This window comes from Conger conger, chromosome 6 (genome assembly GCF_963514075.1).
Source record: "Conger conger chromosome 6, fConCon1.1, whole genome shotgun sequence".
Lineage (NCBI taxonomy): Eukaryota > Metazoa > Chordata > Actinopteri > Anguilliformes > Congridae > Conger > Conger conger.
Window position 1 is genome coordinate 30,538,366 of NC_083765.1, and position 14,945 is coordinate 30,553,310.

General features: G+C 43.1%; 1 protein-coding gene across 1 annotated transcript; it reads left to right on the forward strand.

The window, feature by feature from the left end:
• The first annotated feature begins 410 nt into the window (after positions 1-410).
• arhgef38 (Rho guanine nucleotide exchange factor (GEF) 38) lies at positions 411-14,737 on the forward strand. Its single transcript, XM_061246191.1, has 14 exons — positions 411-733; positions 4,540-4,721; positions 5,249-5,366; positions 5,734-5,881; positions 6,108-6,125; positions 6,348-6,547; positions 7,721-7,854; positions 8,146-8,250; positions 8,474-8,596; positions 9,666-9,983; positions 10,548-10,679; positions 11,122-11,323; positions 12,561-12,799; positions 14,083-14,737. The coding sequence occupies exons 1-14, from the start codon at positions 514-516 to the stop codon at positions 14,263-14,265; spliced, it is 2,322 nt and encodes a 773-aa protein (XP_061102175.1). The 5' UTR covers positions 411-513; the 3' UTR covers positions 14,266-14,737.
• The last annotated feature ends 208 nt before the right edge of the window (positions 14,738-14,945 follow it).

The window sequence follows — 14,945 nt, forward strand, 5'->3', positions numbered from 1 at the left end:
TAATTTACATTTCTTGTGTGTGGCAGATGAATATGTAGGTTTCTGTCAAGATTGCACATTTTACATTACATCAGGTCTGGTTTTAAATGGCAGTGAGTAACTTTCCATAAAAGCTGAAGTTGTTTTGACCATTAATGTGCGGCTGCTTCTCCCACCTCCTCTTCCCCCGTTGTCGCTATGCAGCTACAGGTTTCTCATGTGACAGACACGCTGCAGAGGGGGGGGGGGGGGGGGGGGGGGGACACACACCGGCCTGTCCTTTTAAAGGTATTCTACAGCAGGAAAGGGTGGAGCTACAGGTCTCTCCTGTCACAGGTATGCCTTGTTGGAGGGGGTGGAGCTACAGATCTCTCCTGTGACAGGTATGCCACAGCAAATGGGGGAGGATCTACCTCTGTGGAGCTGGCAGCCGGTGCACACTGCACTGATCCACCTGTTGCACTTCTCAGGTAGTCAGGCTCCCCAGAAACTCTGTCCTTTGGCTGGGCAGAGGTGGGAGATCAGGGCTTGGCCATGGATCCCAAGGAGGCCAACAGCTCTGACAAAGACAAGGAGAAGGATAAAGAGAAAGATAAAGGAATAAAGAGGAGAACCAAGTTGTTCCAGAGGTACCTAGAAAGAAGGAAGACAGACACCATTGTAGCTGATGACTGTGGGAATGGTGACATCAACATCGGTACCCTAGTGAGAAGGAGCCAGTCTGATAAGACAGAATACAGCAGTAAACTCAAAGGTAATCACCTTATCTGGGGGCCATCAACTTCTCACAAAATTCTGGATTTATAATATAATAGTTGTGTGATTATTAATATTGCTGGCTTGCAATCTCACCTGTGGTAGACCCCAGGACAATATATTTTCTTACCTCGAAGGGGAAAAAGTGAAGGGGAAAAAGTGGGTACCAGCATTGTACTTGTTTGCCCTGAACACCTGTTGTGTTGTTATGTGATGGAACAGGAACCATTCCCATAGGAATGATGTCATATATGCAAACTGTGTTAAAGCCTCAGAGCAAATATGTTGCTTGGGCAAGGGAACAGAGTAGAGGAACATAAGTTTCCAATGTCACAACAAGTAATGTGTGACCAATAGGTTATTATAATTTAGACTAAAAACATATAGGAGCATTTGTAATGGTGATGTCAAAAATAAACTAATTGTTAGGCCACTGATTTGGATGGGCATTTAGTGTCAGTCAAACTACCTTACTACTAGTACTACTACTACTACTACTACTACTATGTACAGATAGGTCAAAGGACAATATTTTTCTGTTTTTGAAAAACATTTTAAGGTGTGATTATGTTCTTGTGCTGTTTATATAATGTACTGTTTGACATTCAGTCAAAATGAGCTTTAACCTCCTTTCAGTTCTGCTTCTGCTTCATAAAGGCATCAGCCTGTGCGTCAGTAATGTCCTATTTCCCTGTTCCTCATGCTATTATCACACTGAATGTGAGCAGTAAAATGTCCATTGTTAATTAGACTCTCTGTAATTTCACACTGAGCCTTTTACTGTACAGAGCTTCAGAAAGCATTTCACAAACCATTTGACAGCTTGAAACTAAAGACAAATTGATGAGACAAACAATTCAGCGTCCCTTACAATGCATTAAACGAATATTGCGGGCTATTATTTTGGTATTTAGTTATTTACCCTAAACAAAAACAGGTTATCACTCAATGTGTGTTTGTTTTGTAATGACAATGCTTTGCTGAGTAGCACAATCACATTTGCTTTATCAGTTCGCCTGCTGTTTACGGCACAGCAATCAGTGTCAGCAGTTCATTTGTGCCCAAGTTTGTCTTGTTAATTTGTTAATTTGGCACGGCTAAATTAAGAGATATTAAAAAGACGGCAATAACGCGAGGAGGAAAACTACTGCCAAGACTTAATGATTCAATTGAGTCTTTCTCGTGGATCTACTTAGTTCCTCCCTTAGCACAGATGAAAAACTGAGTCACCCGATCAAATATTTACATTAATGAATGAGGAAATTGTTCCTGAACGTAGTTCCTTTACTGCTGTGTAACAGGTTGGTCAAGCCGCATGTTGATGACAATGCGCATCGGAAGTCACAATTAAAACTAAGTGCACATTTGATTTAAGAATAAATGTTTAAGTGACTTGAACACCAGCTGTCATAACTATGCAACATTAATGTGAATGGAGCAAAAATGGTAAATTCATGGAAAGTAATAAGGCTCTCAATAAATATGGATCCAGATCCAGTGGGTCATTTTGATTTGAGCCTGTAAGGCAAATATTTGCTGCCTTTACTACAGTTTTTTAATGTGGTGTTCACACAGTTTTCTTGCCTCCCCCCTGCTGAAAAACAAAAATTCACTAAAACAAACGGATCTATAAAGATGTGTCTATTCTGTTTTCCTTTGAACACTCAGTCCACTTGCAAAGCAGGTTTTCCCCCATGTCTAAAGCTTCAACAATGCCCCATCCATTGTGTTTACTTCTTGTTATTGCATCAAATAGAATGTAGCCCTGTTGAGGGAGTGGTCATTACTGGCCTATGGAGAGCTCAATGGAGCTTGGCCCCTATGAACTGGCTACTCCATCTCAACCTCTTTAGCCAATCTGCAGAGGAAATGGTCACTGTTCAAGAGGAAGTGAGCTGAAATTCATCCCAGACATTTTATTCTTCTTAAAGCCGTTGCGGAAGGCTTGTCCATCCACCCCCCCACCACCGCACTGACATGTGATCTTATGGGCCTGGCCCGGCTGGCAGGTTTCCGTTAAGGCGTTTGAATGGGGACCTCAGTGAAAGACCTGTATCCACTTTCATGGGAACTTTTACTGCTGGAACCAGACCGCAGAGCACATAATGGCCGAAGGTGGACTGCTGAGCGAACAATGCTCCCTTTTTGCATGGCTCTGCCCATGGAGCTATAGTATTACAGAATATGATATTTTGAATATTTGTGCTTCGACCAGTCTTTGGCCAAATATTTAAATATTCTGCCATATTTAAAAAAAAACAAAAAAACAGAAGGCCATTACCTAGGGTTTGGATTTGGAAGCGGCTTTCAATATGCACTGTGTGGTAATTTTCTCACGGGGGGCGTTTACACTTGCGATTGCGGTGTCTAGGAGCCTTTGGAGAGCAGTTTCCTATCTCAGCCATTAACACTGACACATACCATGAACATATCACATGAATATAGTGTATGATAAAGTAATCTGCTGTCACCAGTTCTGATCATTTTGTTTCTACTGATAAATAGTAAAAATGCAAATAGTTATTCATTGTTTTTTTTCATGGTTGAGTTATGTCAATTATTTGGATTTGTTTGTTTATTGTGGCTATAGATTAGAATTCAATAAGACAATATAACAAAACATAGCAATTGGCGCGTTCTTCGTCTTTCCAGCACTAGAGGAAGTTTATAAAAAAAAAAAAAATATTACAATCTCAATGACCAAAAAGAATAATATTCCACCAAAAATAATAATTACCTCTGAGGATTTATAATATAATATCTTTTAAAGCAAGTGCAGAGTGAGCCACAGTTTACTTGGGATTCAACCAAAATGTGTTCCTTCAAATATTGGGAGGCTGTTTGGGGGAGGGGGGGGGGCTGAGCATGTGGAGTGTGGAGCGTGAGGGTCTGGACGCGCCACGTCAGATGCCTCTCCAGCTGGAACAGATGGAATGCCTGTGCAGTCGCGGGCATTACATCACCAAGGTGATTAGTTCTGTAACCCGACACCCAGCTCCTGGCTCACATGCGGGAGAAGGAAGTTGAACGTTGCGATAATTATGCTGCACAGAATCATCCCTCTTCCTAAACCCCCGCTGCTGCCACCCTGCCAGCGCAAAGCCCAGGCGGCGAGAGGCAGATTAGGAGCGCGGCGTGATAAGAACCTGACTGTAATTCCTAACTGAGCTGCTTGGTATGCGCCGCCAGGTCGGAATCCATCGGGAGCGTGCCACAAAAGGACAATAAATCTGCATGTTTCTCACACGCAGGCACACACACAGACACATACACACACACACACACACACAGGCACACACACAGACACATACACACACACACACGCAGGCACACACACAGACACACACACACACACACACACACACAGGCACACACACACACACATGCACATCACACACACAGACACATACACACACATGCAGGCACACACACAGAGACACATACACACACAAACACACAGACAGGCACACACACACACACATACACACACATACACATGCACATCACACACACACACAGACACATACACATGCATATGACACACACACAAATGAACATGACATACATACAGTATGTGCCACTTCAGCACACAGGAATACAGAGCTTATTTACATTATTTAAACAATATGTTTTGCACACATTTTCAGTAAATGATATTAATGACATTTTGACTGATCAATACTTAAATGGTTTGGTTTTTAAACAGCCACACCTGCAAAGGACATTTCCAATGAACAAACAATACCTATTATCAGATAGTATCCATGTTTATTAACATTTTTTTCCACTGCCCCTGTCACTCAGAGAAAATGGCACCACACATGCTGTCCTCCCTTACTCCAATCCTCGATGCAGAAGAAGTCAGACACAGGAAGATGATGAAAAGGTCAAAGGTCATCCAGGAGCTGGTGCAGACTGAGAAAGACTACCTGACTGATACAGAGCTTTGTATCAGAGAAGTACTCCAGCCACTGAGAGATACTCAGGTAATGTTACTGGGAAGTTAAGGGCAACCATTTTAAGATCTGTTAATATTGAAAATAAAGACCAATGGTAAAAATCCAAATTTTATTGCTGATGTGTGCCAAGGAGGATTTGTATTGCTGTGCAATAATGGATATTCCAGTCAAAGGAACATTATGCTGTATACATGCTCAGAAAAGAAAGCGGTCTGTCTGAAATCATTCGACAATCTCAACAAAAATTATTGTTGACAACGCTCATGGCAGGATGTATGATGTCTCAGAATTGTTCCCATGTGCACGCAACATGTATTTGTATGCTATCTGTTCTTGCAGTGTGGCATGGTCAGCTGATTTATTTACTGAAGAACTAAAATAAAATTCAAGTCCTATACCTGTGTGCAGTTAACCGCCCTCAAGAAAATTATCTGGGTTGAATGTTTTTTTACAAGTGTTACTTGGGGGGTAGTCCCAAGTAATTATGGTCATCATTGTTCTTCAATAATGGCTGAATGATAAAGAAGTGTAACTCCTACCCTTGGAACCCCTAGGTCGTGGACGTGGATCGGCTCTTCACCAACATGGAGTCAGTGTATGAGGTGTCAGCCGAGCTCCTGCACAGGCTGCAGGAGGCCACAGCTGAGCCTGACCCTGAAAAACAGGTCATAGGTGAGTTTGGAGGGGGCTGGAGTGATATGAGGATAAGGATGTTCTCTCCTGAGGGGAATATTTCCCTGAGGCTTGCCGTGGTCTGATTCAACATTTTACCCTTTACTTTGAAGTAGAACATATACGCAAGTGTTTTTTCTTTAGAAACAGAGTTTGAATTTGCCATTTTGTGTAAGTGAAGACAAAAACAAACATCTTTCATTGAATTAACCATAAAGATAAATAATAATTGAATCCAGTCTGAGATAAAAACCTGAATGAGAGCTATATTTCACCAGATCCCATGCTGTTAAAGTTGGAAGGTAAATCGGGCAGTCTAGTTTTGAGTGGGTAGGTAAATTCTGTGCTTTCTTTTTCTGTGCTGTAGGTAAGGTTTTCATACAGGCCAAAGCAGTGCTGGAGGATGTCTATAAGGTTTACTGCTACCAGCACGACGAAGCCAACATTTTACTGAAGTCCTATGAAAAAGATGAAGAAATTAGACAGCATTTCAAGAGCTGTATGTCGTCTCTGAAGTAAGGGTCCCCATCACCCCATGTTCCTTTCTCTACTATGACCATGAACTAGGAGGAAAACTGAAGCCTCATGTAATTATAATGATCCCAGCAGAATACGCTGGAACAACAGAGCTTTCCTCAGCGAGTAAACCTGACTGATTTTGATTCAGTTATAAGTGATACTGTTCAGGAATTTAAAATGGCCTTAATAATAAATTTTATTTCATCTTTTTTCTTTTCACAGGGAAATATATGACCGTGAGTAAGTACATTTTGTCTTTCTGTGCAATATCCCAAGGCATCAAATAAAATATGCCCACAAATATCACATCATAGAATATGTTTGGCATCTATATCTGGCTTACCTACCCAGCTCTCACTTTATGTCATACTATCGGCAACTACATTTGCATGTGAATATATTCTAAAAATGTCTAACGATAATGTTGCTGACTCCTGTGTGTCCCGTCTTTGTTGATGGTAGAGGGAAGCCCAACTTGCTGGACATGGGATCTCTGCTGATCAAACCAGTTCAGAGAGTGATGAAGTACCCTCTGTTACTGGGGGAGCTATGGCAGGCCACGCCCGACGACCACCCCGACAACCAGCCCATGAAGGAGGCCCAGACTGCTGCCAAGACCATCAATCTCAACATCAATGAGTTCAAAAGGAGGAAAGACATTGGTGAGGCTCCGCACCCTGTGGTCTCCCAGGCTAGTCTGTGCCCTCAGCCTCAGTCTGACCCGGTGATGCAAGCATTCCTGCTTTTTCCACAGTCATGTCTCACTCAGATCAGCATTTTATCCGTCATGTCTGCATGAAGTTCTCAGAAGCGGGATTTTACTCATGTACATAACCTACAGGAACAGCTGGAGCAGTGCCTTCTCCTTTAGTTTAGGTCTGCTCCCACCAGTCTGCTTTCTACCCTGTGGCCTCAGGTGTCTTTTTAGGCCTGGGCTATGTACCGATATCTGTGAGTCTTGTTGTGCAGTTAATATCAGTGCAATCTATCCTTTGTTCTTGTGTGTTACATGCCTTTACAGTGAAGTAATGACATCTAGTATCATTCATCATACTAAATGTTTGTATAAGTATAAGTCTATGTGTGCTAATTTCATTGGACTGCTGTCACGTGTAAGGACTGTAGTTCAAGCAGTCATACCCTGAGGCCTTCCAGATCTGGCGTTCTGTGAATGACTCTCCTTGCAGACACAGATAATAGACTTGAATTGTTGCCAGTCATGTGAGCAAACCAACTGGATCATCAGGACTCGTTAGGTTTCTTCAGAATGGAATGTGGAATCTGTCACTGTGGAATGATGCCTATAAGAAAGAAGAAGTATACTATTTTATGGAACAATAGCTTAGCTTAGCTCACAAGAAAACCATATTGCAATGAAAAGCTAAATTATTGCTAAAGAGTTGTCTTGGTATCATAGCTACTGTAGCTGTAATGTAATGGTATTGTTTTTTTGGTGTGATGTTAGTGAATCTTTACCATTGGAAGTTTGTCAGGTGTTATTATGCTGGTAGTTCTTCACCACAAACTTCTTTTCAGGCCTTGACTAATGAAGGATCAATATTAAATTGTCTTTTAATGTTTTAAAATATATTGTGGAATATATTTTATACTCAAAAATCCTGATTGTTAGAGTCATGAAAGTCCTGATCATTTTGCATTTGATACCATGCTATTAGATTAATTATTGGACTGTATCATTCCTTTTATTTACGCCATGTATACTTTTGACATGGTCCAAGATTCCCGACTCACCCCGACCCTAAAGCGGAAAAACAGGCTCTGCATTTAATGTTAATGAAGCTTTCACACTGCCGTCATTGTTGTGGTATCCCCAGTGATGAAATACAAAAGAAGTGATGAAGAGGGGACCCTGATTGGCAAGCTGAACAAGTTTAACATTCACTCCATACGCAAGAAATCAGACAGGCTGACTGGCTACCTGAAGATCCTCACGGGGGTGGAGCCTCAGGTACTGTAGAACAGTGAAAATGTAATCTGTTTTTACACACTGCTGCACACAGTCCTCTGCCCTCATTCATTTGTCTACATTGAAAACACTTCAGTGAAACCTGTTTTCATGGTGCAGGACTGAATGTACTTTTGTCCAATTACAACTACAGTATGTACTCTGTGCTCAAGCAGTGCTCTTTGCATTTCTCAATTCCTCATTAAAAGAATAATAGAAAGCTAAAAGGCCCAAGAGTAAACTCCCCCCAAGGGCGCTGTATGGCTGTGCTCTTGAACATTCTTACTATTTCAGGTCAAAGATGAAGTTTTCGACAAGGAGGAAAAACTGTTCCGGAGCCTTGAGAAAGCTGTAAGGCAGCTGGTTAAGAATGTATGCTGCTATCTCCAATATGCCCAGGTACTTTCAATTTACCTATGAGCGGGGCAGAATCCCAATTACAATACAAACCTGTTAAAAATGACATAAAGCCAGTGTAATTATATTGTCATGCCATATTAGATTATGGTCATACATAATACTAATTTTCTTATATAAAATAAGAACATTGGTGTTTGCATGAGGAAATGTTTTATTATTGGAAAGTACACTGTTAATTCCTCACTTCATCTGTGTCTTGTAGGAAATGATCTCTGTTACAGTGCACCACGTTCAGGACCTTGAGGATATTATGAAGGATCCAGACAAGATCGACACAAATGGCTCCCAGTACAAGAAAAATGGTGGCGATCCATACAAGCATTTTGTGAGTTTTATTTTGAAACAGCAACTTCGTGGAGTAGAGACAAATAGACATGCACTAGTTTATGAAGCTCAGAAGCAGATGATAACTTATGTGATGACATTGTACTGTATGTGCTGTGCATGCCATATGTCTATTTACAGATATCTACAGATATCGCTGAGCTGTTATCAATACCCACCCAATTTCACACAATATACACAGTCTCTCTCTCACTCTCCCTCTCTCTCACTCTTTCTCTCTCTCACTTTCCCTCTCTCCCTCCCTCTCTCTCCCTCTCTCTCCCTCTCTCTCACTCTCTCTCCCTCTCTCTCTCTCACTCTCTTTCTCTCACTCTTCCTATCTCTCATTTAAATGGCTTTCATGCTTGCACCTGAATGCTACTCACTGCATGCGTCCTGTTGCTGGCCTGCTGACAGAACTATTTCTGTCCTTCTGTGAGAGTGATCTGTCTCTCAGTCCGTTTTGGACAAGTAGAGTGAGAATTTAAAGGCCATTTCCTCTGAGAGAGGCAGCCCCCCCCCCCCTTTTCTCCTCAGCCTCTTTCTCCCTCAATTTTGCCCTCTGCCATCATTCAGCCTTTAATTTGTTGCCCACGGTGATAATGGGCTGCTGAATGGGACTTGCGCTGTGCTTTATCCAGAAGATGGCTGCTCAGCGCACTCCAGGCTCACCCGGGTTATTAATAAGCTTTAATAGGCCAGAGACGGTCCAGCTGCCCAATCTTGAGTGCACCTGTAGGCACAGAATGAAGCCTCTCTTTGGGATTAATACATTTGATGACATTTCCTTTTGTGTTATTTCGAGTGGAAACATCATTAGCCAAAGCTGCCCGGAGCTGATTATTTCCGAAGCAACGCCTACACTACACGTGTGCAATTGTGCATGCAAGGGCACACACACACACACACACTATTTTGTGAATTATTTTGTGAATGACTGCAAAACTGTTGCATTTCCACCCCAAGATTTTAATATAATTAATATAATCACTTCCAGACCTTGTACACAAGGTTGACAAAGCGGTAAACCTAATGCGATTGGGTTTCTGGGTGCTTCTTTGTGTCTGCAGAAGGAGAGGATGGAGCGCTTGGTGCTGTCGCCCTTGTCCACGCTGCAGGGCATGTTCCTGGCCCCTCAGAAGCTCATCCAGAAGCGCTATGACAAGCTGCTGGACTACTGCAGCCACCTGGAGCGCTCTTCCCAGGAGGAGCAGGGCGTGGCCTGCCGCGACTACGCGGCCCTCAATGCCCAGTTGGTGGACGAGCTGCAGAGGTTCAACCACGCAGCCAGAAGGATCCTCACAAACTGTGTGTACTGTCTGGTCGCTCTGCTGAGGGTGCTCATGGACTCGGCCAAGCAGAAAGGCCCACCTGTACAGCAGCTACCAGTGAGTGTGGGAGTCCACAGTGTGACCAGATGTTCATGTAGTCAATCATCCCTGCTGTAAAATCCTGCTATGACCATTTTTTAATTACCAGCTGTTTCAGCTTCAGCTGGTGTAACTATATTGAGGTGGTCAATCAGCGAGCAGTTGTTTTTAAACTTAGCTTGAGCTGTTTTTTCAGTAGGGATAACAGGATGGGACGTTGGTGTCCTCGCCGTTGAACACTTGTAAATACCACCTTTTGCTTAGAAACCAGAGGGGGGCTCCACCAATCAGAAGCTGAGTTGGTAACAATAGAAAACATTGCGCTGTCAATGATTGGTGGATATTTCCTTCCAAGAAGCCTGCAAAGAACGATTACCATGTCTATCCTATCCCTTCTTTATTATCCCTGATAAGGTTCTGCAGGTTGCTGTGCTACTCGTATTGCTGCTACAGGCAATGGCACCCAGTACCTGTGTGTTGGCACGCTGGCCAATGTTTAGAACCCTGGGTATGGTTCAGTTTTATTGCAGGGTAATGTGTCTACCATCTGTGCCCGTCTTTCATATCTGATATTCTTCCCAGGCTCCCCTGTCGAACATCAGCGAAGTGCAGAACTGCATCATGGATGAGCTGAATAACCTGGGCTTTGTCCAGGAGAACGCACCCAAGCTCATGGAGCGCAAAGTGAGCTTTGATAAAACCAAGAAAATATTGGTAAGCAAAACAAAAAATGTGTGTCTTTTCAGAACACCTCACATAACTGTCAGTCATCAAAATCTTGAACATTACATTGAATGAAATTTCAACAAAAACGATTTTCTTATATTGCGGCCTGGGTGATTGATTATAGTGGGAATTCCAGTAGTTATATCAGATTCTCCCCCACTTACGAACCATCTCATTTAACAGAACCAATTAAAACGTAATTAAAGTACAATGCAGTGGATCTTATCTGAGGCAGCAGACACTGGCTAGTGCTTCAGCTTGTGATTAAAGAGGAGCCTGGCAACATGGAAGCCCCATAGGCCACTGCTCCCGCAAGACAGACAGGTACACAGGAGCTGACAATCCCCAGGGGCCTCATTAACAGCCCCCCCTCCTGACCCCCTCCCCCATCCGAGGGCTGAGAACTGATGAGTCCGCCGTGTCTTCACAGCCGCCGGAGGTCACCCGCCAGACCGAGGCCCAGAGGGCATCGCTGCTGTCCAACCACGCGGCCGACCGGCTGTACCAGCTCAAACGCAACTGCAACGCCACGCAGGACCAGGACATCAGCCTGCTGGAGGGGGAGCTGGTGGCGCTGCTGGAAGACAGGGACCCCTACGGCAGCAGCAGCCGGTGGCTGGTCCACTCGGGCGGTGAGTACAGCGTCGCTCGCTGCCACCGCCGTACAGCACCTGCGCCTTAGATCCTGCATTTGCTACGCGTGCGAGCAACCCGCAGCAACCCACCTCAAAAGTCATTAAACCAACATCTGAGTATGTTCACAGACTGTGTAAGTGCCGCTGTTGTGGATAGCACTGACAATTGCCAGGGAAGAGGTGTGTTTAGATTTCTCCTCATTTAGTTAGTAGCAGCTGTAGCTGGTAGCGTATTCCTATGTAGTTTATAAATATGACAGGTTGCGTCTTCTCTGTGGTCAGATTAGTACCTCTTATTTTCAACTCCCCTTATTGCAAAAGATGCGTCCCAGTGATAAAGGATTGGTTACGGGATACTTAGAACCATACTAAACGGTCGCTCTTGTGGCAAGAACCCCCATGGTTCCGCTATCAGCATTTATCTCTAATTACAGGCTGCAGGTGGCTCACAGGAGAGGCAGATTCTTGCTTCTTACGCACACACTATTGACAGTCAGCTTCGCAGGAGTTCCCTGTGGGCTTGGAGACGTCGCAACGCGTGAAAAAATGAAAGTAGCCTCACGGAAACTCCCTGGAGATTACCGCATCACAACAAGGCCATCTCGCCTCTTGTTTCCATGTCTGCCTCCCTGCCGAGCTTCTCTCTCGCTGTGGAGCTGACGCAGTTTAGATTATTCAGAGCTTCATAAACTATACCCCAGAGGTATTACACTAGCGAAGCTTTGTTTTTTTTCTTTCTCCCGCACGCAATACTGTAGGTCCTAAAGTTACTGCAGCCTCAGTGCTGCTGAAGTTTGGTAAGAGTACCTGGAAAATGTATGCGCATTTCATTTGTGATCGCAAAAGAAAAAAAAAGGAAAAAAAAGACGTGAGCAGAGGAACCTTTACATTTATATCACTTTATATGTTGGACGCCGCCATGTTCAGCTTGAAAAGTACTGCACTGCTTGCTAAAGACATGGCCTGAATTTATTATACTGTACGTACCTATACAATCCATACGTACAAAGGATGGCGCATAAGGATATTTTTAAAGGAATTGCTTGAGATGTATGTAATTACATATGAAAAATATATTTATTTGATCTGTTTGTTTCTTGTCATAGACCAGCCAGCAAGGTACACACACAACCATTGTTCAGCCACACAAAGATACCATTCATTTCCTGGGCCGGGTTTGGGTTGCGCGCTTCCCTCCCTCACACAAGCCTCTCTTTGTGCTCCGCATGCGCAGGTACGCAGGGGTATGTCTACTCCTCCTTCCTGAAGCAGTACAACCCCGGTCGGGCGCAGAGCGGGGCCCAGGCCGAGCCTCCCGACGACTTCGACAACCTCAGCCTGTTCGTGTCCGGCAGCGGGAGCAGCAGCCTTAGGAGCTTCAGCCTCGCCACCCCCGAAAGCAGCTGTGGCTCCCTGGTAGGCCTCCAGGGGGAACTGGAGTCCCCCGAGGACACAGACCCCGAGGACCAGCAGGTGAGGCGGGGTGCCTTTCATGTCTCTCGCTCGAGTGTTATTCACGAGGGCCGAGCGGCTCGAGTCTCCGCGGGAGACAGAGTGACGCAAACGCAACGCACGGGCGTCTTTCCTGCAATCGCACAGTCAAAGCAGGGTGATCCCATGGGCCGCATTCTTCTCACTGTAAACTGAGCCAGCCCATAAAGCAGGATATAGGGCAGTAAAAGTGAAATGTGCTGCTTTATAGCGCAGATGATTAGCGGCCTTTTCAGGCAAATGAAGTGACAGAACAAACCCAACTGTGACCTGCGTTTGATGGTTTTAGTGCTATAAAGAACAAACATCTCACACAGCTGAGAGATTGTATTTACTGAATTTAATTTGTACAAGACCAGTGTATAGTCCATGATACCTTTCTACTTTCTTTTTTACCAAAAGTATCTGAAGGATATTTTATTAAAATAAAATGCTGTTTGTTTTCCGAATGTTCAAAATCACAATGTGACACAGGCAGGGTATGGAATTTATGGGTAAGATCTTATTGTGTTTATCTATAACCACAATAGATTATTCTACTGTGCTTTGAGTAAGAAACATTCACATCTGCAAAATTGTATGATTTGCATGCATATGTTGCAATATCTTACATTATTGGCTGAACAACTTGCTGAAGAATCTAACAATCAGTGAGCAATGTATTAGGTAGACCTGTACACCAGCTTGTTAATGCAAATATTTAATCAGCCAATCATGTGGCAGAAACTAAATGCATAAAAGCATGCAGACGTGGTCAAGAGGTTAATGTCAGATCTACATGACTTGTCAGTGGTATTATATTTATCTCAGAAATGCCTTAATGCATCGTCCGTTTTGCACTACCTGTTCAGGCTGTAATTTTAGGCCGAGGGTGTCTTTAATTCTTTAGCATCATTCTAAGTAGTGACGCAATAATAATTAATTAGGTTCAGAGTAATCATGGGGGAATCTTTTCTGAAATTATCTTTATGTCACGATACATAAAAATATGGAGCATTGCAAGTCAGCGTTTTACATGCTTGTAAGCAGTGCCATCTGCTGGCAGAATATACAAAAAACACTATGATGATAAAACACAGTTCATTGTATCTTATGAATGTACAAACAGTAGCCTAATACAAGGGACTGATACATGTGTTTATTGGCTCATTAATACATTTGTTTGTTGGCCGATTGAGCGCATTCGTTTATATATGGATTAACCAATGCATGTATTGATTGGTGGGCTGTGGATTGATTGAAAATGGCTGCTGTCTGTATTGCAGTTCTACGCAGTGTACGCCTTCCAGGCACGCTGTGAACAAGAGCTGACCATGCAGAAGTACCAGCACGTGCGCATCATCAGATTCTGTGATCTCAGTGGCAATAAGGAATGGTGGCTGGCGGAGGCCGAAGGACAGAGGGGATACGTCCCCTCCAACTACCTCGGGAAGATGTCTTACGCGTAGCCGCCGATAAGTGAAGGAACATCCGGAGAGAACTTGATCTTTCTATTCTATTCGTTTCTTTTTTTATTTGACACATTTGTATTTGATATGAATGTAAAAGAAGCCTAACCTTGCACTTTGACTTTAATTCAAGGCACTTAGTATTGCTACCTGCAGTGTTTAATTATGTTATGTTGTGCGAATTGTCAATGTTGAATGTCGATTGAAGTCTGTTATATTGAAGTACGTTTTATACAAGCATACACATATATGCATACATATATTCACCAAACAAATGTATTTTAACAGAGTTGATATATATATGAAGAAATATAGAAGAAATATAAAAATTAAATAATATAAATCAATATAATTAATATATTACCTAATTGTTGGAAGATTTAACTTTATAATGAATGAGATGGCAATTTTTGATGTGTCTATATTGAATAATATCGCAACTTTACTATGAATAAAGATTTATCCTTGTCCCTAAATATTGACGGCTGAGAGATGGTTCTCGGAAGTAAACGAATATAAATAGGCCTTTTTATGTACCTCGGCCTTCTAATAGCGATTTGGCACTACTTATAACAGCCATCATGGCCCAAGACAGTTCAAAGGAAAACCCTCAGGGCTATGGCTATGAGAAAGATATAGAACATTTCTTGAGCGAGTGTACAACCAGCCTGAGTTGTCCT